The 27,698-nt window shown below is 51.5% G+C and overlaps 1 protein-coding gene across 1 annotated transcript in view; it reads left to right on the top strand.

Annotated features, from left to right (window-relative positions):
• RBM20 (RNA binding motif protein 20) overlaps positions 1–27,091 on the top strand; it is a 183,511-nt gene extending 156,420 nt beyond the window's left edge. The window contains exons 8-14 of the mRNA XM_037063820.1: positions 674–753; positions 2,378–3,050; positions 9,348–9,443; positions 10,577–11,237; positions 12,786–12,920; positions 21,064–21,185; positions 24,787–27,091. Of these exons, the coding sequence (XP_036919715.1) occupies positions 674–753; positions 2,378–3,050; positions 9,348–9,443; positions 10,577–11,237; positions 12,786–12,920; positions 21,064–21,185; positions 24,787–24,897 (1,878 nt within the window). The 3' untranslated portion in view covers positions 24,898–27,091. The remainder of the gene's footprint in view (positions 1–673; positions 754–2,377; positions 3,051–9,347; positions 9,444–10,576; positions 11,238–12,785; positions 12,921–21,063; positions 21,186–24,786) is intronic.
• The last annotated feature ends 607 nt before the right edge of the window (positions 27,092–27,698 follow it).

Raw genomic sequence — 27,698 nt, 5'->3', positions numbered from 1 at the left:
GAGCACCAGATGGATTCTGTGGAGGAGTATGCCGGAGCCAGGGGCGGCCCGGGTCCTGGGAAGGATCGTGCAGTTGAAATGCCTGTTGTCAAGTCCCGATTCTCCTAGGATCTCTATGACCTTGATCGTGTTCTTAACCCAGCACAACTCCAGGAGTTGCCGTCTACGTGAAAGGGAGTGTGGCTGGTGACTCTGGCCTTGTGCAAGGCAGAAGTCTGCCTCGATCCCTCTGGGTCTCGGTTTTCACACGTGTAAAATGTAGGGGCTGCATTCAGTCTCTTTCCAAGTTATAAGGCCTGCCTGCCCTCCTTCCTTCCTCTCTCTCTCTTCTTCCCTTTCCCCTTTCTCCCTTTTACATCTTGATGTTTTCTTTTATTCAGGAAGGGGTAGGAGGCAGGTGTGAACAAACGCTACTTTTCCCCAGCACATGCATGGTGAGCACCAGGCTCCTTCCTTCCCCAGCTCAATGGACACCCTGTCCCCTGGACCACTCAACCCACCACTGTTCAGCATTATGCTCACGCTGCTCATCCCCTGGGTTAAACTTTTTTTTACCTTAAAAAAGCATGTTTTCCCCATTGGTAGACTGGACAATGAACCCACGTCTTAGCTGCTTCCCTCTGGTGCTTGCAAGCCTGCCTCTGGTCTGATGGTGACCTCTCACTTTGTCTAGAAACCTGGGAAAAACGTGGCAGCCATCATCCAGGACATCCATTCCCAGAGGGAGAGAGACATGTTCCGGGAAGCAGACAGGTGAGCCCCCCGCCCCCGCCCTGTCCATCAGCCTTTCTGGGCGCTACCTTTCCAAGTGCCGGTGAACATACCCGTCCAGTCAGAGGTGCAGCGCAGGTCAAACCTCAGGAAAACGCAAGATGCCGAGCTTCCTCTCAGCTGCTCCTTCTTTGTTAGAAAGGAGCGTAGGAGGGGGCCTATTACTAATCGGCTCTTAGGGGCAAGTCTGTACTTTGCTTACACAGCCTGAAAATGGGTGTGTGCCCTTGTTCTATTTAGGCCCAGCTCCTGATGTTTCGTGGCTAAACGTAGGTGTAGGAACAGGAGTGGAAATGCTCTCCCCCAAAGCAGTTACTTGGCCAGTTGCTGTGAACACTGAAGGCATTCAGTTTCCTGATTGAAGTTGTGACCACGCCAAGCTGTGGCTACACGTTTGCCACTGTCACCGCCCTGCAGAGACAGGCCCTGCAGAGACAGGCCCTGTGGAGAGGCAAGGTGGAGAGCAGCAGGAGCGGCCCCTGGCCTGCTTGTCTTGGGGTTCTTACCAGGCCTGCCACAGGTGGCGCTCTGACATCCCTGCCGGGGCTGAGCCTGTGCTGTTTCCCTGTAATGGTTAAGGCCGTTTGGTCCGGGGCGGGGGGCGGGGGGGTGGCGCATCTCCATGTCCCCTGGTCATCGAGGGCTGCATGGTTTTCCTGGGTTTGGGAACCAAATGAAAATTGCCCATCCTTTAGGAATATTGGATATATGACTCAGTTTACCTGCTAAATAACTGAACAGCCTTCATAGCGTGTATGTGGGGGGAGGGTGTTATTTTTGTATGTAGATGTTTAGGTTTAGGATTTTTGTTTCTTTGTTTTTTTAAACCACACTTATTTGTCTTTTAAAAGTGTGTGCAAAGCCATGCTTCCTTCGGTTGTGTGGTGGAGGGGTTGGGGGTGGGGCAAACTAGATCTTACTTGGAACCTTAGGCAGGTCTTTGGGGTCCTTTTCTGGGTTTTAGTTTCTTCGTTGAAGAACTACCAGGTCGGTTCTCTAAGGTCTCTCCCAACCCCAAAATGCGGAGCTAGTTCTTTCGTTTTGGATTCTCTGAGCCCCCCTTCCTTTCCTCAACGCCCCCATCCCCAGAAATTAGCCCAGGATCCGAACAAACTGAGAGAAGAAATAAGGAAACCAGAGTCTAGGAGGTCACCCTTATGCCGACAGAGGCAGAGGTGGGGGAGTGGCTTCACTCTTGTAGCCCAGAGGCCAGGTCATTGAACCTGGGGGCTAGGCAGCCTGGCCCATCAGGCTGGAGCAGGGCCACCCTGCCCACATCCCCGCCTGCACACCCCCAGCACAGCTGAGCTCACTTCCGAGAGGGAGAGAGACAGGGCTGAGCCAGACCAGCCCGATTATTCCTTGCAGTTCCAGGAGCACGGGAATACAGGGGCAGAGCAACCAGGCCTGTGCTTGGGGGAAACCCGTGCTCCTGGAGGCCAGGTAGGAGGAAAGCTTTCCATGTCCGTGTGGCCCGCACAGCAGTGGTGAGGAGTGCCCAGCTGGTGGCATTATGGACAGTGCTATGGAGACCCTGGGAATGCCTGGCCAGGGGCTGGAGAGGTGCACACTCCAAAACCCACGCCTCCCCTTTGCTTCTTCACAGATACGGCCCTGAAAGGCCACGGTCTCGTAGTCCCGTGAGCCGGTCATTGTCCCCGAGGTCCCACACTCCAAGCTTCACCTCCTGCAGCTCCTCCCACAGTTCCCTGGGCCTCTCAAGGGTTGACTGGGGCAATGGCCGGGACTCCTGGGAGCACTCTCCCTACACCAGGAGGGAGGAAGACAGAGACCCGGCCCCCTGGAGGGAGAACGGGGAGGACAAGCGGGACAAGACAGACATGTGGGCACATGATCGCAAACACTACCCGAGGCCCCTTGACAAAGCTGAGTTAGAGGAGCGACTTGAAGGAGCGAGGGGCCACCGAGAAAAGCACCCCAGGCCCGGGTCCCCCAACCCTCTCCACTCTGCGTCGGGCTACAAGAGCCGAGAAGACGGCTACTACCGGAAGGAGCCCAAAGGCAAGTCGGACAAGTACCTAAAGCAGCAGCAGGACGCCCCCGGGAGGCCCAAGAGGAAGGAGGAGGCCAGGCTGCGGGAAGGCAGACACCCCCACCACGACAACGCGGGCAAGGAAGGCGGGCTGGAGCCCAAGGTCACCAGAGCCCCTGAGAACAACACCAAGGCCAGACAGAGTGACAGAAGCAGAGCCAAGAGACCTGACAAAGACCAGGAGGGAGCCGATGACAGAAAAGAAAGCAGAATGGCAGAGAATGAGGTAATGACGCAACCTCCTCCCCAGGTAAGGAGAGGCAGGTCCCAAGGGGTGGTTATGTTAACAGAATGACGTTGGACGTCTACTGCATGAGTGAAACACTTAGTGAATGTTTACTCTGTGCCAAGTGCGGCGCGAAACACTTTTTCCCAGTCAGGTCATTTAATCCTCACAGCGACCCTATGAGGTCATCATACCACTAATGTAATTATTACCGTAGGTGAGGAGACAGAGGCACAGGGAGCTTAAGCTGGTTGCCCAAGGACAGACAGCCGAGAGCAGCAGAGCCGGTCCTGTGCCCGGATGGCCAGCTCCAAAGGCGGTAGTGCCCTGGCGTCTCCACCAGAAGGGAGGGAGGGACGTGATGCAAAGGTCTTCTGTGTCCCTGTCTGTCCAGGGCGGAGTGCCTCGCAGTGTTTGCACCTCCAGACTCTGCCAGGGCGGACGAGATCTTTGCTCTGCTGTCTCCTCTCCTGCCAAAAGCGCCTACCAATCCTGGGGCTGCAACGGGAGGGGGTAGAGGAGAAGCAGCCACCACCCACTATTATCCTGAGTGCCCGGGGTGTGGCCTGTTCCTCTAGGCACTGTCCACAGTGTTCTACTTCCACTGTCACAAAAGTGCTGTGCAGTTGGCTGGCATCGGTCACTGAAGCCTCTGGAAGGACTTATAACTTGCTGCTGCGTGGCTTCAGTTCACACAGTGGGTCACCGGGAACACGTGGAGGGGGGGGGTGTCCCAGGTCCTTAGTCTAACTTGGAGTGTGAGTCTAATACTTTCTTCTTGCCAGAACCACCTTTGTTTAAGTAGGAGAGGAGTAGTGGAGGTTAGGGGGTCTACACAGAGAACCCAGATTTTTAAATCCTACAGGCATGCCTCCTAGTCTGGCCCAGGTATTGGTGACCATATTAAGTCCAAATAAGGAGCCCAATCCTCAGCTCCATGAACACTGAAGAGTCAGACTTTTGGCCGGTGTTTGAGCATGCCACCTTGCTAGCTGGTGTGCTAGGCACAGGGAGGTCCCGAGGGGAACAGGACACAGTTTATGTTATGGCAGAGGCCAGGGTGTAATGGTGGAAGCAGATTCACAGGAAGTTTACATCCAGGGGCGCCCGTGCTGGAGTGGAGGCACGGGTGAGCTGCTCTGCGGGCAGCTGACTGTGCAGAGAGGAGGACATTTGAGCGGAGCTTTGAGAGCGGGGGCGGGGCAGGGGGGGTGGGGAAGCATTTTGGGAAGCGGCAGGGGCAAAAGTGAGAAAGGCAGCCGGGCTTGAAAAACCCGGAGATACTCAGCATGACTGCACCTTTAGGGCGTATTAAAGGATTGTGTTTTTCAAAAGTAAAATCTTGCCTTTCATGCAAACATAAAGTGGATGCATGTCAAAGATGCTATTTAACTCATTAACGAATGAGGGAACCGTGAGATGTAAAAGCCAGTTCAAAGGAAAATCTAAAAATCAGGCAACATGTAGAGGCAATCATGTAGAACCTGGACATGAATTTGCCAACAGAGGCAAATCTGACCTCTCTCATAGAGAACCTGGGACCAGATAAAATTGCGGCTCCTCCAGATAAAATTCCTTCGCATCTCTCTGGACAAGAATCATTTGCTCAACTATCAGTTATCTGCAGTTTACAGAGTTGTAAAACAGCTCAGTTCAAGTTAAGGTACAGACTCTAGTGGAACCTGATACCCCGAAGGGTGTGCTGGTGAACTGCCCAGCATTCCATTGAAAGGACACCCACTGATCTTTGTCCATCTCAGAGTGCACCACACTTTTTTCCCTGGCTGGCCTAGCAGGAGGCAGGTTAGGAGATAAGACTAGAGGGTGGGTAGGGGGGACGTGAAGGACCTCTTGCATCTCTCTGAGAACTAGGACTGGATCCTGAGGACTCATGAATGGGTGGATGTTTCTAAGAAGAGGGTACAGTCCTCCCTCAGTGACTCTGGGAATTGGTTCCAGAAACCCCTGAGGATACTAAAATCTGAGGATGCACAAATCCCTTGTAGAAGATGGTGTGGTATTTTCATATAACTTATACACATTCTTCCGTACGCTTTAAATCATCTCTAGGTTACTTATACAATCACGAATACACTGTAAATGCTATGTAAATCATTGTTATGCTGTACTCTGTAGGAAATAATGACAAGAAAAGAAAGTCTGTACACGTTCAGTAAAGATGCAGCTACGTAGCATGTGTCAACAACAATGTAACTTTAGTTTCTGAGGCTTTCTATCCAAGGTTGGTTCAACCTGCAGTTGGGGAACCTGCAGGCACAGAGGGCCAACTGTATATGCTTGGAGGTGTCCCAGGTGCTTGTGAGTGGTCAGTGACTCGAGGAAAGGCACAGAGGGGTGGAGAGCAAGGGCTCACACTGCCAGTGGAGAACCACCTGTCCCCACAGCAGAGGGGTGGAGCCGCCCCTTCGCACTCCTACCCACCGTCTGAGCCGCCTCCTTGGTAACCTTGTTTCTTTGGCTGTTATCCGCCCTTCGCTGGTTTGCACCACCCTTGCCCATTTAAGGGGACTCACATTGTAGCTTACCCTGAGACTCCCTGAAGCAAAAAACGATTCCCAGAAAGCCTCATGGGTTTTCCCACCATTCTGCCCCTCTTGTGGGTTCTGTCTCTCATAGCCTTGGAGTGGGGTCAGCAGGGACTTGTTGGGAGCCCCCACAGATTGGTTCTGTGGGTTTGGAGCCAGGGAGTCCATCACTCCTTTGTGGACTAACAGCAGAACCAAGAGTTTTCCTCCCTGATCTCAGACTCTATTGTGATCTCAGAACAACCCAGATTCCCACGGGGCTGCCCAGGACTCAGGTCATAGACAGAAGGGACGGGACTTGGGGAACAAAACAACAGAGCTGAGGACAGTGTCCTTGTCTTTCTTCTAATATGCCAGACACCTCCCGCCATCGGGCCCTGCCTAGGAACCCCACCTAGGGGTCTATGTGGGTCCCACCTCCCCTCCTCTGTCTTTGGTCATTGTCACATTCTCCACACGTTTATCTTGGCCACTGCACACAGTCACAATGACACACTTCTGTTTCTTCCCAGCTTTCCTTGGTAGCAGCTCTGTCCTTCTAACTTATCCCCTAACGTCTTTATTTATTTTTTTAACATCTATCCACTGCCCCCCAACCCCATTGTAGCCTCTGCCAGGGCAGGAATTCTTGCCTGCTGTGCTCACTGCTCTGTTCCTAGTCCCTAGATTAGCGTGGGCATTCATTACACACTGTGTTGAAGAAATGAATGACCAAACCCAGACTCTGGAGGCAAAGGCCTGGCTTTTGAGAACCAGGTCACACCCTGTTCTTCTCTCCCTCAGTTTTCTTGATTGTGAAATGGGTGTGATCACAAGGCTGTTGTAGGGCTTTAACGAGCTTGTGCTTGTTAGAAACCTTCTGGGATCTCTGGAGAAAGGGCTCGCACTGGAGAAGCTGGTACCGGGGCTGCGCAGTGTTTGTGGGTGGCCAGATCCAAGCCTAAGAGCCACCCCTGACCACAGGACAGTAGGAGGGAGGGAGGAAATGAAGTCACTGGCTTGGGAGAACGTGAGAAAGAAGCACTCCTCCACCTCACTGGAAGGAGGACCAAGGGTTGCAGACCCAGATGCCTAGGGGAGAGAAGCCAGGCAGGTGACACAGACTAGGTCACGTGAGTGAGGCCAGGTGGAAAGAAGGGGCCATGGCAGATGGAGGAGGAGGTTCCTGTCTGTTGGAAGCAGACAGCCACTGCCCCACTCCATTCTGTGCCTGCCGACCAGGAATGCACGCCCTGGGCTGTTGGGTCTCCCATCCCTTAGAGCAAGACCCAAGTCCAGATATCTGTTGAAATTTCCCCCATGTTAGAAACTGTGTAGGCCAAAACATGTCATGGGACAGGGGGAGCCCAGTGGTCCCCAGAGTGCAGCCGCCAGTATAAACCATCTGTAGGAGGGAGAAATAGAAAACCGCTGATTCTCAGTTCAGGGCCCAGGGAGAGACCCAAGCACATTGGGAGGCAGGTGCAAACTCGTTGTTTGTGCCCCGCTACTCTACCACTTTCCATTGCTTTATTGACCGATACCCATGGAGCACCCGGCACTAAGGCTCGTTGAGAGTGGAGCTGAAACGACCCCTGATCTCATGGAGCTCATGGCCTAGTGGAAAGATGGACTAATCCAATAATTTCTCAAGTGAGTATGAGAGTGTGAGTGTTACGTGTTAAGGAGATGGAGGCATACACAGTGGTCACTGCCTGTAACCAATCAGAAGCTCCCCTAGGTGAGGATGGGACTACTGAGATGTGCAGGAATGGTGGGTATTTACTGGGTGAAAGGAGGAGAGGAGGGAAAAAGCACATGCAAAGGCCCAGGGGCTAGAGACCAGTGTTGCTGGATCAACACTGAGTTAGAAGGGTGGGAGGCGAGGCTGATTTTTCAGCAGCGGCCACATCATGCCGGGCCTTGGAGGCAGGTTAAGGACTTTTGTTTACCCTAAGTTCAAGGGGAGGCAAATGAAATGTTTAAGCTAGAAGGTGCGGTGGGGGCATGGTGGCTTTTGCATTTTGGAGTACCTGGAGCAGAAAGTGGAGACCAATCAGGAGGTGGCTTATGGAGGCCACAGCCCTAGGACCAATCAGGAGGTGGCTTATGGAGGCCACAGCCCTAGGACCAATCAGGAGGTGGCTTATGGAGGCCATAGCCCTAGGGTGCCAGAGCCCTGCTTGCAGCAGTTGGGACCTAGTAGCTCGGTCCCTGAGCTGGTGCAGGCAGTGGGGCGCGTTGGCTGCATTTGTCTGCTTCCCTTAAGCTGCTGCTGTCACCTACCAGTGGTCCCAGGGCCACAGGTGCACTGAAAGGCACTGCTCTGTTTCCCGTGGGTGCGGGAGGAAGAGCAGGGGTCTGCCTGGTGGGGGGCTTCTGGCCCAGCCAGGCTGTCCCTCCGTCTCCCAGCTTGAACTGGAGAGGCTCCCTTTACTGTGTTGACTTAGGAGTGTGGCTGCAGTAACTGCTTGGGAAGGATGTGGGTTATGTATTTTGACAAGGGGAGGTCATGGATAATTTATTCGGGGAGATAAAAATAAAGGAAAGTGGCCCCCTATTGGTAGAAGCTGTGGGGTCTTCTGGTGGCTAAAAAGGCATTGGAGCGGCTGTGCCCTTAGGTCAACTCTGAAGACTTGAGCAGGGGTTTGGGTGGGGTGTTGTGCTCCAAACACTGGAAAGAGTAGGAACTTGAGGGTTTCCACTGTCTTCCCTTGTCCGGTAGTAACTGGTTAAACCAGCCAGCCCTGAGTTTCTGCCTGCACCAGCTGGCTCCTCTCAGCTCAGGAGGGGTGTGTCTGCTCTTAAGAAATCAGAAATACAGTCACTTACTTTTTAACCTCAGCCAGAAATGTTGAGAAAATGCACTTTGCCCCTGGGAACCCAGGAATAGTCATGGATTTGGCAGCCAAAATTCAAATCATGGGAGAATATCCTCCCAAAACTGAAATGGGGGTTGCAAAACTTTTTTCTACAAAACACCAGATAGTAAATATTTTAGGTGTGGGCCAAGGAGCGAAATTGAGGATATTATGTAGGCACTTATATAATCATTGAAAATGCAGCTATTTAAAGACGTGGAAACCATCGTTAGTTCACAGACTACGAAAAGAGGCATTGAACAGATTTGGCTCGAGAATTATAGTTTGCTGAGCCCTGTTTTAAAGACTCATGAGAGACCCCAATTCTCAACCCAGACATTGGCTTTCAATTGTTCAGTGTCCATGACATGAGCATTATTACGAGGGGCCGCATTGGAAGGGGGGTGGCCAGAGGGGGCTGCAGAGACAAGGCACAAGAGAGGTGAGGGGACACTGGTGGGTGACAGCCCCCTTCCCACCCATAATGGCCTGGATGGGATATTTTATGGCCAGGACGGATCTGCTGGGGAGAGGCGCTACGATAGCTGCTAACCCCAGGGCCAGTTCCCCCTTGGCCCCTCGAGTTGACAGTCTGCGCAGCTGCAAACAGTGTCCAGTTGGCCAGGGGTTTCTGATCGCCTAAAGGTATGGATCCAGCCATTAAGACATTTCTGGGACTCCTTTTGTCTGTGTGACCTTCAACGAGCTACTTAACCTCTCTGAGCCTCAGTTTCCTCATCTGTAAAGTGAAGACGATAATAGCACCTGCCTCTGAGGGGTTTGGGGAGGATAAAAGAAGTGTGTGTGCAACACACCCGGCAGCTGTTAGCTGTGCTCATGGCCTTGGCATCCCTTTTCTCTGTGCCACTGCTGACTGTTGACTCGGTCTGCTCTGTGCTTCCTTTGGCAAGGCTGGAAAAGAGGGCTTGGAAGAAAACACTCCACCAGTGGGCAGGCAGGAGAAAGAAACAGAGTCCCCTGATCCAGACGACGCAACAACAAAGAAGGTAAAATTGGTTGGTCCCAGGTGCTGACAGTGTAGCCCTGTCTACACATTGAGCCACTGGGGACCAAGTTACAGGAGTCCCTGTTCTGTCCCATGATGCTTGGGTGCCCGCCACGTGGGACACGCTCAAGACCCCACCAGTGGCTCCATGAGTGAAGCCGCCTCCCCAGCACTTCCTGGAGGAATGGCTCTGCCGGGCCCTTTGTGTAGTCCTGGCCGGGAGATCTCAGCCACATGCCCGGGCTCTGCCGTACTCCAGCACGTGGGCTGTGCCCGCAAGAGAAAACATGTGCCCCAAAAAGACTCGGGCTTCAGAGCCAGGCTCCCAAAATAGGCCAGTCCCGTGGGAGGGGCTGGGACAGGAAGGGGAACTTGGGTACTCGATCTGGAGCCCTGACCTCAGCAGGCCCAGGCTCGGGGATTAACAAGACATCTCCTCTGCTCGTAAAGATTATTTTACATAATTAAAACGAAAAACCCAGTGACAGTGCTGGGGCTGCCACAGCCCAAAGAAATGTCCTTGGAATGTGGCCAGCTTCGTGCCTTATGGGTCAGGAGAGGTGGAGAGATGGGTATCACTGGCCAGGAAGCTGATCTCCTAAATCTGGCTGCTGGGCCTGTAGGTTGCTGGGGTCACCAGGGGGAAGTTTGGGAGGGGCCTACTATGAGCCGGGCTGTGCAAGTTGCACCCTTGCTGGGAGGCGGTGCTCGGGGGAGTTTTATGGGGAACTTTGCTGCAGTTCCATTTAGTGATGCATTACCTTCAAGGGAACAGCTCCAGTACTTATGGTTTATAACTTAGTCATGTATTCATTCATTCAAAACCAATTTACTGAGTTCCTGTGTACCAGGGGTTGAACTTCTTTGTGCCATGTGAAAGATGGTAGATTAAGCATTAAGGGCTTATTCCAAATCCTGTGCTGTTTTGAGCCTCATTCTAGGGGTGAATCAGTGATGTGGGATTGGAATGGTTTACAGCTTCTAACTGCCCGGGGAGCGTTCCCAGGTAGAAGTAAGAATGCTCAGGATCGTTCTGGTTTGAGGGGCCCTGGGGTCGAGGCTTGTGCCCTCCGGTTGAAGACTCAGACCTGCTCCTCAGGCACCCTCTGCCCTCCCTTCTGTATCCTTATTCAGGATCAAGATTGGGAGAGTGGAAGTGAAGCAGAGGACGAGAGCTGGTACCCCACGAACATGGAGGAGCTGGTGACTGTGGACGAGGTAGGGGAGGAAGAAGATTTTATCATGGAACCCGACATCCCAGAGCTGGAAGAGATCGTGCCCATGGGCCAGAAGGACAAAACGTGCCCAGAAATATGTCTCTGTGTGACAGCCGCCTTACCCCTGGACCTAGCCACGGATTTCACCAAGGAGGGGGTCAAGACCATAGGTAATGGGGCTACAGAAATCAGCCACAAATCTCCCAAAGAAGTGCCTTCTGCTTCCACGAGCTGTCCCAGTGACATGGACGTGGAAATGCCTGGCCTAAATCTGGCGGCTGAGCAGAAGCCAGCTGAATGCGAGACGGGCCTCTCACTGGCGGGTTCAGATTGCTACGAGAAGCAGGCAAAGGGAGCAGCGAGCTCAGATGTCCGTCTGTCCCCTGCACTCCAGCAAATGTCTTCCCCCAAGCCAGCGGAGGAGAGGGCCCGGCAGCCTAGCCCATTTCTTGATGACAGCAAGGGCAAGGGGACTCCCGAAGATGGGGCTGGTGAAGGCAGCCCTGTGGAAGAGAAAGCCAGCCCCCCCACCGAAACCGACCTCCAAAGCCAGGCTTGCCAAGGAGTGTCGACCCAGGGTAACTACCTGCCTTTTCTCCTGTGTGGTTGGGTTGACGGGACCCCTGCTCACCGAGAGAAGTGAGCGGGCGCGTACAGGCCAGAGCAAACATAAGAAAGGTTTCAGCCCACATTCAAGCTAGCGCAGAAAGCGAGCTTCTCTAAAAGCCTGGTTAAACTGTTTAGAGCTTTTAGGCAAGTGGTGCAAAGGAAATCAGATAGGAGATCACACGTTTTCTGAGAAGCAAACTCAGATAGGGCAGATTTCGCTGAATTTATGGGAGCCCAGATGGACTCTGACAACTAAAACTAGCAAAAGTTTTGAGTTATCAGCCACAGTTCCTAGGGGCAGCCAGCTGCCTCTGAGGCAAAGGACCACCCAGGCTGTTACTTCTGTGAGGCCCGAGGGAGGGAGCAGGAGCCGGGGAGGCCCAGCAAGGAGCGGGAGGAGGGAAGAATGAGGGGCTCGCTAAGGGGCATGGCCTGCCCCCCTTCTTTCCACCTCAGACCCCCTTTTCTCCAGGGCCCAATGGTGACATGAGACTTGTCCCAGGACCTCCGCTGCCTCCACTGGAGGTGATGCCGTGTCTGTGCCTGGCACTATGACATCATGCAAAACAGAGTTTAAAATAGGCTAAGCCCTGTCTTCTCCGCCAAGTGGAAACTAAGATCCGTCAAGGGCTCTGGGGGCAGGAAGGAGGAGTAACACTGCCTGTTCTCCCTGTGGAAATAAGCAGATACTTCTTTCACAGACAGTCTGTAGCATTCCAGGGGTTGTAGTAAGGGGGGGTGAGGTGGGCAGGAGTCAGGCCCAGAAAGTCTAGAGCAAAGCCTTCGAAATAAGCATTTCAACCCAGTGCCCTGTTGCTGGTAGGGGAGCCGGAAGCTTGGGCTCTCCTCCATGTCAAGCTGACCTGAGCTGTTTTCCACCTGCCTGGATCTGAGTCTCCATGGAAACTCTGTCACGAGCTGCCTTCTCGTTGCTAGAGAAACACTGAGGCCTGGGCTGTGTCCAGAGCAGGCAAGAATAAAGGAGTTAAACGTTCCCCTTGCTCTGATCGAACCCTCTTCCTTTTGCAGCAGAAGCCTCAACATGCACGTCATTCATAGCTTATTAGCTTACCCAGTATTTGGAGTTCAGGTTTAATAACATGGCTCTACAAGCTTGGGGTGAGAGAGTGGCATGGCCTTTGCTGTCAGCCTCGGTGCTCCTGTGCACGTCAGCACAATTTTTGCCCTTCAGTAGTTCTTCCTCCTACACAGATGGAGTGATATAGAGTTGGGGAGAATGGCGTGGATCATCCGCACCCAAGGCTTCGGCAGCCCATCCCCCACAGGCCCAGTGCAGAGATTTGCCAGGTGTCCTGTGTGTGGCATTCTTTGGGCAATGGAAAAAGCTCTTAACTTATAGCACTTGGGTTCTAATGAATGAGCAGTCCTCATCCTGGTCCCGTGTAATTAAGCAGTCCAAGGGACCAATCCCCATCACACAGCGGGAGTAGAATTGCAGGGATTCTTGGAGGCACGTTGTACTTCATTGGTCCTTTGCTTTGGCTCATGTTTTGCAGAAAACTCCAGGTACTTGGAAGTGAAATCTTTGGACGCGAGGTCACCAGAATACACAGAAGTGGAGCTGAAACAGCCCCTTTCTCTGCCTTGCTGGGAACCCGAGGATGTGTTCAGTGAACTTAGCATTCCTCTAGGTAGGTGAAATACACAGTCTTCCCTGAGAAGTCAGCTCCCAGGGCTTCCAGGGCTGTTCCTCACTTTGTTGATGTTTTTCATGTCTGATGCAATAACCTGCATTTGCAAGGTGCTCCTTCCAAGACTCTTGCAACTTCAGTCGCCTGTAGGAGAGCTGACACAACTTGGGCCGGGCCTTAAACAGCCCTGCCCTGGGAGCTAGAGCCCTGAGGGGCTGTTCTCCCTGCCAGGGAGTGCTCTGTTAGGGAAGCAGCAGCCCCAAGGCCACCACGAAGTCCGTCAACATGCACCGCTTCTGCTTCTGTCCTCCCTGTCTTCCTTGCCCCAGCCCTTCCAGAAACAGGGCTACCTTTTTGTCTTTGGAGCAATTAGCTTCCCTGAGGCAATGATGCTGAATAGACTGCAATGGGAGCAGACTCTATGTGTAGCTGACAGTGAGCGCATCGGGCAAAGAGTGACCTGGGCCCCTGGGCCTCTGCTGCTGGGTGGCTGCTTGTCCTCAGGCAAGTCAGACCCAGGAACGATTTTTAGTCTGGGTTTTTTTCTAGTCACTTCAAGTTTTTAGTACTGAGTCAACTAAAAAAAAAAGATAAGAAGAAAAAAGATGTAAAGATACTTTTCTTGCAGGCCTTGGGAGTGGGATGTTAGAGTTAGGGTTCGGGTCAGAGTTCAAATGGCCAGGACAGGCAGCCTAGCCAGAGGCAGAATGGAGATAGGGGCTCTGTCCAGGGGAGCAGCTGGCAGGGTGCAGGGGTGGGGAGGAGGCTGAGGGAGGGGGTGTTGGCGCAGGGCCCAGGCAAAGGAATGGCAAGCCCTTACACACAGCAGTGGGTTGGCAGGGGCGGGGTGGGGGTGGGGGGTGGGGAGCGGTTCCTGGGCCTTCATTTCCTCACCTGTAACGTGGGATTGGACCAGATGAGTGGGTTTTCAATGGTGGCAGTGTTGCAGTGGGTCAGGGAGGGAGGTCAATAATACAATCACCTGGGACCCATTTTCAAAAAGGAGAGTTAACTAGCGTTTTGGATTGGGGAATGAAGGTCCTTTAAGCTCCCTGGGAGCTTCCGACACCACAGCTAACCCAGTGACTCCCACATCAGCCGAGAGCATCTTTGAGTCTGCGTTGTGTCTGAAAGGTTGGAAAGCAGCAAGAGAGGAGTAACGGCAGCTGCCCCGAGAGTGACCTTGGGAAGGTGCCACAGGGAAGGGACATGTGAGAAGTGCGGGGTGTGGGACGATCACCACCAGTGACCACGTGGCTTCTCAGTCAGGCAGGGGGCCGGGCAGTGTGGAGGCTCCCCCGTTTCATCAAGTTTCTCTTTTTAATTTTTGTGTCTTCTTAAAAAGTTCTTCTTGCTTTTCCAAGGTCATCCTTTTTATAGAGGCAGATTGAAAAGCAAACGTCCTTTTTGTTTTTTAAGGGGTAAATTTGCGGCATAGCCTCCAGCATGCCTCAGGGCAAAAACTGAAAAAAGAAATACTGACTTTAGAAGGCGCTGCGGTGGCTGCGTGAGGGCCCTGAGTGCGGCAGCCCTGGGAGCAGCCGCAAAGACTGCCTTTCAGTGAGAAGGGGCCAGACGGTCCTCTGTGCATCCTTCACGTGTTCCGTCTGCCAGCAGCTCTGCGGGCCCTGGCTCCGCGCTCGGCACTCTGGGGCAACCGAGAGATGCCACACACGTCGCTCGTCATTCAAGAACTTGGAATCTCACGGACACACACACAAGCAAAAATTAAGAATAAATTCTACTACCTTATAATTTTTTAAAATATTTTAGTTATTTGCCCTGGCTGGTGTAGCTCAGTGGATTGAATGCGAGCCTATGAACCAGAGGATCGCGGTTCGATTCCCAGTCAGGGCACATGCCTGGGTTGCAGGCCAGTTCCCTGCAGGCCAACTCCCAGCAGGGGATGCACTAAAGGCAACCATACATTGATGTTTCTCTCCCTCTCTCCTTCGCCTCTAAAGATAAATAAAATCTTTAAAAAAAGATTTTAGTTATTTATTTTTAGAGAGGGGGAAGGGGAGGGAGACAGAAAGGGAGAGAAATGTTGGTGAGAGTGAAACATCAGTCAGTTGCCTCCCACACACACCCCAACTGGGGACAGAATCCGCAACCCAGGTCTGTGCCCTGACTGGGAATCCAACCAGGGATCTTTCACTTTGCAGGATGACACCCAAGCCACTGAGCCACACTGGTTAGGTCAGGTACCTTATAAGGTACCTTAGGTTAGGTAGCTTATAATTTGTGTCTTTTTATTGTTATGTTTTATTACAAAAAGTGTGCAAGATTACTGTAGCAGTTAAAAAATAAGAACTGTCCTGGCTGGTGTGGCTCAGTGGATTGAGTGCTGGCCTGCAAACCACACATCTCCAGTTCAGTTCCCACTCAGGCACATGCCTGGGTTGTGTGGGCCAGGTCCCCAGTAGGGGGTGTGTGAGAGGCAGCCACACATTGATGTTTCTCTCCCTCTCTTTCTGCCTCCCTTCCCCTTTGTCTAAAAATAAAATAAATAAAATCTTTTTTTTTTTTTAAGGAACCACATAAAGTAAATATTGAATGCCGTGTCTCTTCCCCCTGGACTCTCCCCAACTCCAGAGGTAGCCACTGTCATATCCGCAAATAGCTTTCTTCCCACAAAAGTAGGAGCACACTATCTACATAATGTTCAACAATTTGTTTATTAAATTTAANCCCCTTTGTCTAAAAATAAAATAAATAAAATCTTTTTTTTTTAAGGAACCACATAAAGTAAATATTGAATGCCGTGTCTCTTCCCCCTGGACTCTCCCCAACTCCAGAGGTAGCCACTGTCATATCCGCAAATAGCTTTCTTCCTACAAAAGTAGGAGCACACTATCTACATAATGTTCAACAATTTGTTTATTAAATTTAACAGTGAGTCTTAGAGATCTTGTCATGTCAGTACATAGAAAATTCCTTCTTCTTAAGCACCATGAATATTCTGTCTTAAAAGATGTGCTATAACTTACCAAAGCATTCTGCTGATGAACATTTAAGATGTTCTCAATCTTTTCCCTCATTATTAAAATGCTGTAGTAGCTAAGCTTGTATTTTTATCATTTGCCATGCAAGCACCATTCCTGGTGTTTTGCGTGTATTGGTAGTATCTCATTTAACTCTCTGGAAGCTCCTGTGAGGTCAAAATGTTTTTATTCCTGTTTTACAGATCAGAAATCTGAGGTGCAGGGCGACAAAGCTACATATCAGCCCCCAGCCAGTGTGGCTCAGTGGGTGGGGTGTCGTCCTTCAAGCCGAAAGGTTGCTGTTCAATTCCCAGTCAGAGCTCACATGCCTGGGTGGCAGGTTTGGTCTCCTGAGGCTTGTACAGAAGGCAGCCAACTGATGCTTCTCTGTCACATCGATGTTTCTCATCCTCTCTTTTTCCCTCCCTTCTCCTCTCTCTAAAATAAAAAAAAAAAAATAGAATAAATATTTTTAAAAAAACGCACCAAAGCTGAAGATCAGCCAGGACTGGAGTCCGGATGTCAACCCCAGTAGCTGGACTCTGGAGCCACGCCACCTTTGTGCTCTGCCCCCCTCTCCCCATGCTGTAACCTTTGTCTGTGTGTGGTGTTTCCGTAGGGCAGCGTCCTAGCCTGCGGTTGTGGGGCCAAAGGTATTTGCATTTCAGATTTTCATGATTGCTACTAAATTGCACTCCAGAAAGATTGTTCCAGTAGTAATTGCTACCTTGGGTGAGAGTTCTCACTCTCCACATCCTGGCTAGCATCGGATATTATCAGTTTTTAATCTTTCCTAATCTGTCAGGGTGGAAAATGGTGTCTCATTCTGTTTTTTAAAGCAGCTCCATTGAGGTGTAATTGTTATACAATAAAGAACACATATTTAAAGTGTACTGTCTGACCAGCTTTGACAAATGTATACACCTGGGAGATCGTCACTACAGTCGAGGTATTGAACATATTCATCACCTCTCAAATTCTGGTACTCCTTTCCAAACCCTCCCTCTTCATACCTCAGTGCCCAGGTAACCACCCATCTGTTTTTGCTCACTAAATACTGGTTTGCATTCCAGAAATGTATACAAAGGAAACAGACAGTATGAATGTTTTTGACTGGCTTCTTCCACTCAGCATAATTATTTTGAGGTTCATCTATATTATTGGGTGTACCCATGGTCGGTTTCTTTTTTTTTTTTTTTGGTGGAGAGTATTGTATTGTGGATATGGATATACCACAGTCGATTGATTCATTCGTCCATTGATGGGTTGTGTCTGATTTGGCACTATTATAAATTATAGTTGGTACTTGATTATTGTCTTCCATTAGCTGTGAGACCCATTATCTCATTGATTTCTTGGGGTGGGTAGGGGCGTTTGGTACTCTTTTCCACATTGGACAGATGAGGAAACTGAGGCCCAGAGAGTTACGTAAGCTCACGTGGTGGGTGCAGGTCAGAACCGAGGACTTCTGAGACCCCTCTGCCCTGCCGTTCCTCCTGTTCAGGCAGCACCATGTAGGGAAGGCAGTGCTGGGCAGCGGCTCAGGGCACAGACTGTGGAATCTGACTCCCTGGTTCAAACCCAACTGGCTGGGGGACAAAGAGCTGCTTATTTAACCTCTCTGCTTGGCTTTTTTTCATCTATAAATCAGGGATAGTAATAGAAGCCTGCCACGCAGGGTTATTTTGAGGATTAGATGAATGAATGCTTGTAAGGTTTTAGTGTCTTCCAGGAGGAGGTACTTAGAATTGTCTCTTGTTATTGTTTGCTCATGAGGTAGGTATTGAGACCTACTGCGTTTCCTCTCACGGGGGCTGCATAACCCGTCACTCTCCGGGATCAGTCACCATTGCAGAGAGACTTTTAGAAAGGTAGGGGACAACTTTCTGGCTTTGTCTCCATAGAGAACAGGGAGGCACAATGAGGAATGCCAAGGTCAGGGCACACCGTGGAGAGGAAAGGGAGGTGAAGGCCCCTTGCTCAGGATTTGGGGTGGGCCTTATGGGGAGGAGCTCTGGGTGACTCCAGGCAGCATGAGCCTGCCGAGGCCTGCTCTTAACCAGAACCAAAGGGCATTGCCTGCAAAATGAAAGCTCCCCTCCACCCATTCCAGGCTTTGCTGGGATGACGGGGTTATAATTACCCTGCCAGGAGCTATTATTAGAAAGGCAAATGCAGCTTTAATTATTGTACTTAATAGAGGCTGAAAAAATGGGACGACCAAGTGGCTACAGAACTTGTCGGGGCTGTGGCAGTTTTTCTTGATGCTGCTGCTTCCCTTGGCCCTCACATTCCAGAGGTGTCCTGAGGCAGTGTTGGCCCTGCAGTGCCTGTGACCACTCCCAGTTACACAGGGGAGTCACCAGGCATTCGGGGAGCCTCCCCAGTCAGACTTCCCCAGTGCTCTCTTTGGACTGCCAGGTCCTTCTGACCAGCTGCTGGCGGGGGAGGCACAAAAGAGAGTTGCTGCCCAACTGTGGAGTCCAAGTTCTTCTGGTAGCCACGGTGAAAGGTCGGAGGGCAGGCAGGCAAATGTGTAGACAGTTGGCTTCTGTGCAGAAATGTGTAATGCATGTGTTGAAACTTATGTATTCTGAGCACCAGGCAAAGTGAGAGGTGCTTCTCCATAGCACCATTTGTGGTACAATTATTCCTATTTGACACATGAGGAAACTTATCTCAGAAAGTTTGAAGATCACACTGTGTAAGTCAAGAGCTAGGTCCATCTGACTCTAAATTTCATTTTCCTTCCACTGTATTGTGGCTTCCAGGCAGCGGCAGCTTCTTCTTCTTTCTTCTTTCTTCTTTCTTCTGTCTCTTTCTTCTCCTCCTTCTCCTCCTCCTCCTCCTTCTCCTCCTTCTCCTCCTTCTCCTCCTCCTTCCCTTCTCCTCCTTCCCCTTCTTCGGCAGGGGAAGCTTTTCTTGATGTGAAATCTCAGGCCCTACTTCTTGCTCTTCGGTAGTTTCTGAGCCAGCTGCCTCCCTTCTGCGGGACCAGGACAGGGACTGGAAGGATTCTTGGGGAATCTGGAGACTCCTGGAGGCCTCAGCCAGGGTCTGCAGTAAAAACCCCAGGGCTGCTTTCCTGGTACCAGCCTGCTGGTCGATCCTGCAGGGTCTGGGGCAGTGCAGAGGGGGTGGACCTGGTCTGCAACCCGTGGTCTCCGGGTGGTGCCTCTTCTCTCTTAGCTGCCTTTATCTTGTCTTGTGTGAGCCTCTGCTCCCTGTAGAGCAGCGCAAGGGGCGGAACTGTTCTGTGGGAACTGAGGAGAAAACGGGCCTTGCTGAATGCTCCTTTGGCAGCCAAAACCAGGAGCCAGAAATCCATCTATGGGAAGTGGGACTGTCCACTCACAGGCAAAGCTGGAACCATTTGCCATCCTTTGCAGTCGAGGGTGAGGAGGGGAAGGACACTCAGCCTCCCTGGGGGCAGTTTGGCCCAAGTGAAGCCGCCTCACTTCTGGGGTGGCTGGGGGCACCACAGTGTGCTGCGTGGCAGAGGAAAGTGGCTGGGGTGGCAGCCTAGGCCCTGACCCACCGGGGAGCAGTCCGTCAAGGCAGGCTATAGGCAGGCCTCCAGGGCTCCCGCCTCCCTCAGACCTGTCCCTCCACACTGAAAAGTGGCTTTTTTGAAATGGAAAAAAAGAAAGTTGTAATTACACATCTCTGCCTCTCCTATGCAGTCAGCTCTGTCTCACAGGAGGTGGGAGGAGGAACGTGAGGGAAGCCCCCCACTCGGCTCCCACATTGCCTGGTCTGTCTCCCTCTCTGCAAGAAGCTGCCCGTGCCCTGACATGCTCCTCCCAGCCTCACTCTCCGTAGGGTGCGGCCCTCTGACCAGCCCCAGGAGAACAAGGAGAGCTAACCAGATGGCAGTGGTGAAGCTCTGCTGAGGTGTCAGCACATGTAGGGTGCGGCCACAGCCTGAAAGCGGGTCGGAAATCCGCCAGCCCCTCTCCTTTAGTTCTGTGATGGCTCCTGCTTTTCATGACCCTCGCATCCTGCTCTTGTGCCAGCAGGTGCCTGAGGAAGCTGAGGCCTGAGTGGGGTTCCACTGACTCTCCGCAGGTCACCTGGGCTCTTAGCGCCCAGTCCGTATCCTCTCAGACTTGGACTCAGTACTCTGCTGACAGTGTCTTCAAGAGGAAAAGCTGTGACCCCTGAAACACCTCGGTGGAGGCTGGAACAGCCACCATCCCTTCAAAGATGAATTGTCTGGGCTGTGACACGGTCACTTCTCAGGCTGTTGGGCCACTGTTTTCTTTCCTTAGAATTAGAGCCCTCCCAGCACCCTGGGACATGCATTAATGAATGACAAATAAAATTCTATTAATTGATGGCTCAGCTGAAAAGGCCGGAGAAAGATGGAGAAATGTGTGTGATACACTGTTACATGGAAAAGGAGGAGACACATGGCTCTTAGGGTGTAATTAAATCTCCCCCCCCCCCAANGTCACTTCTCAGGCTGTTGGGCCACTGTTTTCTTTCCTTAGAATTAGAGCCCTCCCAGCACCCTGGGACATGCATTAATGAATGACAAATAAAATTCTATTAATTGATGGTTCAGCTGAAAAGGCCGGAGAAAGATGGGGAAATGTGTGTGATACACTGTTACATGAAAAAGGAGGAGACACATGGCTCTTAGGGTGTAATTAAATCTCCCCCCCGAAAAAGGCATTACCTATAGATAATGCAAAAGAAAATGTTTAAGTGGAATGACTCTGGGTGATTTTTCCTCATTTTTGTTTATTTAAATTTTTTTCATGAATGTAATTCTAAAATAAACGATGCTAGCATTCTTCTAGCGTCCTGGCCACAACTGCTGCAAATAAACCTCTTTCCCCCTCCTTTCCCCAGAAATAGGCTCGTCCTAGGAGAGTCTGGATCCAGTTCCTGGAGGCCGTCTCAGAGCATGGACTTGTTAAGCACAGCCACCTGTGAATGACAGAGGTTTCATTCACAGTCTAGTCTTTTGGTGCCTCTTTTGCAAAGGAGGAAACTGAGGCTTGGAGAAGCTAGGTCACCAGCCAAAGTCAACAGCAAGTGAGGGGTGGAACTCATTGTCCCCATTTACACCTGAAGGCTGCAGGACCACAGGCCCCCCCCCCCAACCATTGCCTTCCTAATTGCCTGCCTGTCCATCCCCCATCCTTCTGCAGGGGTGGAGTTCGTGGTACCCAGGACTGGGTTTTACTGCAAGCTCTGCGGGCTGTTCTACACAAGCGAGGAGATGGCGAAGATAAGCCACTGTCGCAGTGCTATCCACTACAGGAACTTACAGGTAACCTTGGCCTTCCCTGCCTAGCTCTGGGGGGCTCTTTAGCCTCTGTTTCTTTCCTCTCGCCTTCTACCACCCAGAGATCTGACTCCACTGCAGTCCTCCATGTGGTGGCTGCCTCCCAGGTGCTCTCAGAGCGTCTGTTTCCACCGTGGTACTTAACACATTCCACTGGGTCGGGGTTTTGTGTCCACCTCTCCCTCTGTCTCGAGTAACTTGAGTTCATGTTCACCTGGCCATGGTTGGGGCCGACCCCTTTCACAAAGCCTGGATGTTCAGATGCAGATCTCTCTCTGGGTTTCTGTTCCCCTGTGCAGGGTCCAGGTTTGCTGGTATAGAGCCCACTATTTCACTCTGTGTAAATGTTCGTCCATACTGCAGCTGTTTGTCACAGGCATACTGTGTGCCAGACGCTGTTCTGGGCACTGGGGATGGAGCAACAAAAAGAAAAAAACTGCAGACCAAACACTGCCCTCGTGGAGTTTCCAACCTAGTGTAGGTGACAAGCAATAGATAAAATAAGTTTTATATCATCAGTAGATGATATATAAAAATTCTCTGCGTAACCATATTTCATACAATCTAAGGTGCCACCCATTATAAGACACTATTTTTGATACCCCCGAGAGAAAAATGTTGAAAGTTAGATAGTGAGACTTCATCAGTTGTAAAATGCATCTCAGTTTCAGAGAAGTCAGTCTGTGAAAAAAGCATCTTAAAAACAATGAAACATAGTAATATGCTCCATCATACATACCTAACGGATACGTAACATATTAGAAAGTGTTTTTCGTAATTAACACCTGGTATAGGCTGGGTTCTGTAACTTAATAGAAAGCGTGGTCTATCAGTTGCCAGAGCAATTATCTCAGGCACCTCCTGTTTTTATTACAGGGATCAGACTAATTTCTTGACACACACGGCCTCAACTCAGGAAGCCCCGCAGGTGGGCAGGATGCCCTAATTCCAGAGCTGGCGTTACTTACTATCCCAACTAAAGTGTTAGAGTGGTTGATCTGATTCTCAACCAGAGGTTTGAACAGAATCATCTGAGCAGTGTTTGCAGAGTACACGTGCTAGCTCAGAGAGTCAGTAGAATTTAGGGGGGCCTGGGAATATGTCATTTGAGAAAGTACCCCAAATTATTTGAAGTGCACCCCTAGTGAAGAAACTCAGAGGTGGGCCAGTCCTCTCGCTTTATAACCGAGACCCCCAGAAAAGGTATGGATTTGTCCACCACCAGGCAGACGCTGAGTTACCAGGCCTGGGAACAGATCACCCGATTCTTAATCTCTTTCCTCTTTTCACTCTATTAAGCTGGTGCTGCAGACTGAGACCCATAACGCCATGGCCTGATTTACCACCTGCAAGGGACTGTCATGGGCCATACCCAAACTCAAGCCTCATTGAAGCCCCTCGGTTTCCCTCCAGAAAGCAGCTGCTCTGTGACTGAGAAGCCATGGGGGCTGAGGCCCGCCCAGCTGCTTCTGGGGGAGGGCAGTGAAGACCTGACTTGGCCAGACCAAGGGTTCAGGCTGGGCTCCACGCAGCCAGCAGAGGGCTGTCTTCCACCCAGGAGACATCATCACCCCCCAGCCCAACAAGATGAAACCTGCAGAATGGCATCCTTGGACCGGGTCTTGGAGATCACCTGCTCCTGATCTTCCTAACCTTGGTCCTCACACTAGCTGAATCCTTAAGAAATGCAGCTTCCTGTACTCACCTTATACCTGCTTCTTCATTCTCTCTAGGGCTGCGCCTGAGAACCTGAATTTATAAAATCTTTCTAGCAGGTTCTGATGCCTCGATGTGAGAAACTTTGATCTCCCCAGCATTGTCTGCTAGACCACACAGCTCAAGGTCACCCAGGAAGTTAGGAAGAATGCCAGGGCCTCTGATTCTAAATCCTCTGTGTTTTCCAGGGCAGTGGACTTCCCAGTGTTCTAGGCCTTTGAGCCAGACACCCAGGCAGACTCACCTCCCACAGCAGGGCAGAGCCATTCCTGTGGTCCCTAGGCGTGTCCAGGCCAGACGGTGGCTAAGCCCCTTACACCTGCCAACCACAGTTCAGGTTTCCCTGTGCACCTGTCAGGGAGCTTGGAGCCTCCACCTCAGGCTTCCCAGATAGGGTTTCTGTTAGTGGCCTTGGCAGAATGTCTTTGTCCATAGCCTCGCCCACCCTCCCTACCCCAAGTTATACGTGTGAAAAGTGAAGAAGTCAGACCCAAGCAGCAGGTGCTGGCTGACACCTAAGTCAGGCAGCTTGTAAACTTAGCCCCCCGGGAGGCCTTGAAGTAGGGGTAAGGGATTACTCTTTGAGGCAGGGAGCAGGTGGGAGGAGTTCTCTCTTTGTATCTCCTGCTGTGCCCCGCCACCGGTCACAGCCCTGCGAGAACCCACCAGAGAGATCCAGAACAACAGGCGGAGGTGGTACCAGATAAGAAAAGTAGACACCTGCTTGGCTCCAGGTCCAGAGGAGGAACGTGCCTGTATGCAGCACACTCGCCCAGTTGCCTCTCTGAGCATACCTTCCCCTTCCCCGGGGCTGCCCCTCTCCGGTCAGGCTCGCCAACCTCTAACAGCCACCCACAGCCACCTCTGGAGAGGGCGGGCAGGCCCATCCACACCATCTCGTCTGCCCCTCAGAGTCACCCTGGGAGGAGGAAGACTGCTGTTCCCACTGAACAGATTGGGGTCCCTGGCTGGGAGAGGCAGAATAACTTTCCTGAGATTGGAGGGCTGGTGCCACTCACGATGAAGGGCAGCGTCACGGAGTGTTTATTCTGGGCCAGCGCTGCGCTAAATGTTTTTATGCCACTACTCTTGGGTGTCATTGCAACCTTATGTGGTAGCTCTGTTATGACCTGCACTTGACAGGTGTCAGAGATATTGGGTGACTTGCCTGCTGAGGTCTAGGATTTGAACCCAGGTCATTTGACAGAAGAGCCCACACGCCTGACCACTGTGCTGGACCTGACCGTGCCCACTGCCAATCCAGTGCTCTTTGCGCTGGCCCTGGCTGCCCAGCACTTGGAGGGCCCAGCTGGGGCCCCAGACGTTTTCTAGTTTTGTCCCACTGCGATGAATTCAGCATCTGAGGGCGGCCCAACAACGGGCTGGGGGCTTGTCCCAGCAGTGAGTGTCCTGGCGCTGTGAGGCAGCCCCAACAATAGAACAGAAGTCCCTGGAAAGACCTGCAGGACACTCCCCCTGCCAGCCTGCCTGACAGGAAGCAGGCTGTCAGGAGTCTCGGGTGTCAGGCTGCGGTTTCATCTGTTCCAATCTCTGTAGGGCTGCATTTCTCTCCTCCTGGTCTTCTAGCTTCGCCCCCCCCCCTCTTCCTTTACACGTGGACGTGCTGCCTGGACACTGGGCTTTGCTCCAGGAGACGTGTGTTCCTTGTAACTGAACATAAAGGGGGAGGAACGTGCGTTGCTTGGCGTGGGTTCTGTATGGGGAGGCAGGCGAGGGGGCCTCAGCCACTAGACGTGAGATGATCAGCGAGGAGGCCGAGGCGCACACCCTCCACTTCTCTCCTCTCCTGTCCTGCTAGGTCTCCACTAACCCCCTCTCTTCTTCCTTTGTCCCTCTCTTCTCACTGCAGAAGTACTTGTCCCAGCTGGCCGAGGAGGGCCTGAAGGAGACGGAGGGGGCAGGCAGCCCGAGGCCTGAGGACAGCGGCATTGTGCCCCACTTTGAAAAGAAAAAGCTCTGACCTGTGCTGTTGGAAGCCGGGAGGGAGGGCCCTCCTGGTGGGGCCTTCCTGACCCGGACCAGGACGGGAACTAAAGCCAGAGACGGAAGAAAACCGGGCAGGCCACATTGCCTGGGTTTGTTCTCAGCGACTCACGAAGACGCCCCTGCAGTGTTTCCCAGAGCCATTACCCCCAAGCGTGCAGCCCACCGAGGGTTGCCCACTCCCTCCTTGTGACTCCTGTTTCCTTTAGACAGTCTTTGCATTGCTTCTCTGTCTTCTTCTCTCTCCCTCCTCCTGTGCCAAGGGTCATTTCCTGTTCATAAAATCCAGCTTCTCAGGGATTTTCACGGTGTTCACATTCTTGATGGGATAGGACAGGTCAGGCCAGGCTGAGTCATCCAAGGAAGAAAACTTGACAGGAGCTCCTGGGTCAAGAACTGCTTCAGTGAACCTGGAACGGCTTCTCTGCCTGGCATCCCGGGCAGGGGGCAAGCTGCGTGGGGTCCAGCAGTCCCCAAGAGGGGCACCATCAGCACTCAGTTGGCAGAAACTGGGAGTTCCTCTAGCTGGACTGCCTTTTTGAAAAGCCCCTGATTTTGTGAATGACTCTTTTGCCCTCTCAGTTATTCTGCAGAGAATTTTACAGAGGAGGAAACGAGCTCTTCATTTGAGGAGCTCTGACAATGTCCCCTGAAACTCATTTTCCTCCCCTTGATTTCAGGACGTGCCAGGGTTTGTTCTATTCGGAACAATGAATTTGTTGTAGATTCACGTTACCTAAAAACAAAAATGGAAGCATCCTCTCCCTCCAATTAAAACAGTAGTTGGGAAGGGCTTAGGTTGAATGTCAGCCTACCTGCCACGGGAGACACCAAAACAAGGAAAGAGCATCTGTCCTTGACTCACCCTTGGTGCCCGCGCTCTGGTTCCAGCAGCCTCACTGTGGGGTGGTTTTAAGTGGGGTCTCAGTGTGGGGAGAAGCTAAGGAAAGAAGGCTGGGGGACTGCCAAGGATCTGAGGGTGGCCTGTGTTTGTAGGTAGGCCCTTTCCGACTTGGCAGAAGGTCAAAGGCGTCTCAGAGTCAACTGCAGAGTTGTCTGCATGTGCAGACCTTGATTCAAATGTTGTGAAGAACAAAGCCCTTGACCTCATCAGGTCGTCTGGTACCAGAGGGCAGTGCCTTCAGGCCCCAGACAGGCTACAGGACTCTCTCGTCTGATGTTCTGTTGGGAGGCTTTGGGACAAAGGCGTAGTGGGAAATGAGGCTTGGCTGCCGCCCCAGAGAAGACCTCAAGACCTCAGAGGGGGGCCTGGTGCTGTTTCTGCAGCTGAGACATCGACTTGGAGGGGCTTCCCTGGCTCAGTCTTTGCCAGATAGTCCCTGTTTCTATTCCTGACCACCAGCAGGTAAACTAGAAAGAGATTGATTTTTTCCCCTTTTTTCTTTTTAAGGTAGACAGTATACTGCATATTCTGTCCTCCGCACTAAAGGCAGACGGGCAGAGAGATTATCTGAGTTCAACACTGTTTATCAGTGAGGAAACTGAGGCACAGAGAGGAAAGAAATGGAGAACACAAATAAAACGATCATGTGGAAACCTTGGGGCAGATGGTCACAGACAAGGAGAAGCCTGTTGGGAACCTAGAAGGGAAGAGTTAAGACACCAGAGGAATCAGATCCGCCTGGACAGGTGTGGTGAGAAGAGGCTGCGGGAAGCAGGACACCTGGACCTGGCCCCTGGCTGCCTGGGGGCCTCAGAAAGGTCTGTGTCTCAGAGCAGGGTTTGAAGATGGCGGCGCAGCCCGGACCTGGTCGGTCCCCTGGCTGCCTCCGAGGGTGTTTTTTTAAAATCTGGCATTCAGGAAACCAGCCTCCTCCATTTCTCGGAAAACCTCTGGCCCTGTGTATCTGCCTTCCCACCAGAGGGGAGCCCGGGGCCAGCTCTCCGGCCTCCTTGCAGAACCTTGCTGGGAAAAGCCTACCACCTTGGTCAGAGGCTGGAACTGTGCATTTTCAAAGAGGCTGGCAGTCTTCTCCCAGCAGAGTGGAAGCTGACCCCAGCAGCGTTTCCATGGAAATCTGGATGGCAGTTCAAACAGCCTCATTCCTGAGTCATGTAACAACTCCTTGCTAACAAGCGGACCTTCTCAATATTGGAAAGCTGGAGAGAGCCCTCGGGAGGGAGGAGAGACATTCTGCACTGGATCAGAACCCTCAGTTAAAAAACTATCTAAGAATCTGTATTTGTGTGTACATATATTTATTTTTATTTATTTTTATACAATTCCATTGGCATGGCCCTGCACCCACTCTGCAATTTGCTCTTTTTATCCCTACATGTGTCATACACACTGCAGCATTAAAGGCAACCAGGAAAATATTGATTTATTTTTTAAAGTTTTTCTTCAGTGTGTGTCAACCATTTCAAAGTGTCTCCCCAAAAAGATTGTTCAAGAGCAGCTGTTACCTTGAACAACAGACTCATTTGTACCCTGGGTCAATACAACCAAAGATTTATGTAATTTTCTTCTCATTGTAAACACTTGAAGTAAAATTTACCCAAACAGTATTTCCGACTAATTTGGTAAATTTGCAGCTGATGCCAGTATCAGGGTTCCCTTTTCTTGGACAGTCCCAGGCTGTGATGTTAGATTTTACTTGAACTGGACCAGAGTTCGTTTTTTGAGCTTACGAGAAAAAGGAAAACGCTAGTTAATTTAAGTTGGAACTTGTAAAGTATTAGAATTTGTTGGATGTCCTATACATTGTCACTTTTCCTGATCTGTATAACTGACTGCAAGTGTTTGTTTTTACAAAA

The sequence above is a fragment of the Sturnira hondurensis genome, unplaced genomic scaffold (assembly GCF_014824575.4).
Source record: "Sturnira hondurensis isolate 20B ecotype Veracruz unplaced genomic scaffold, ASM1482457v3 Scaffold0014854, whole genome shotgun sequence".
Lineage (NCBI taxonomy): Eukaryota > Metazoa > Chordata > Mammalia > Chiroptera > Phyllostomidae > Sturnira > Sturnira hondurensis.
Note: the sequence above shows the minus strand (reverse complement) of the source record. Positions and strands in the feature narration are given on the sequence as shown.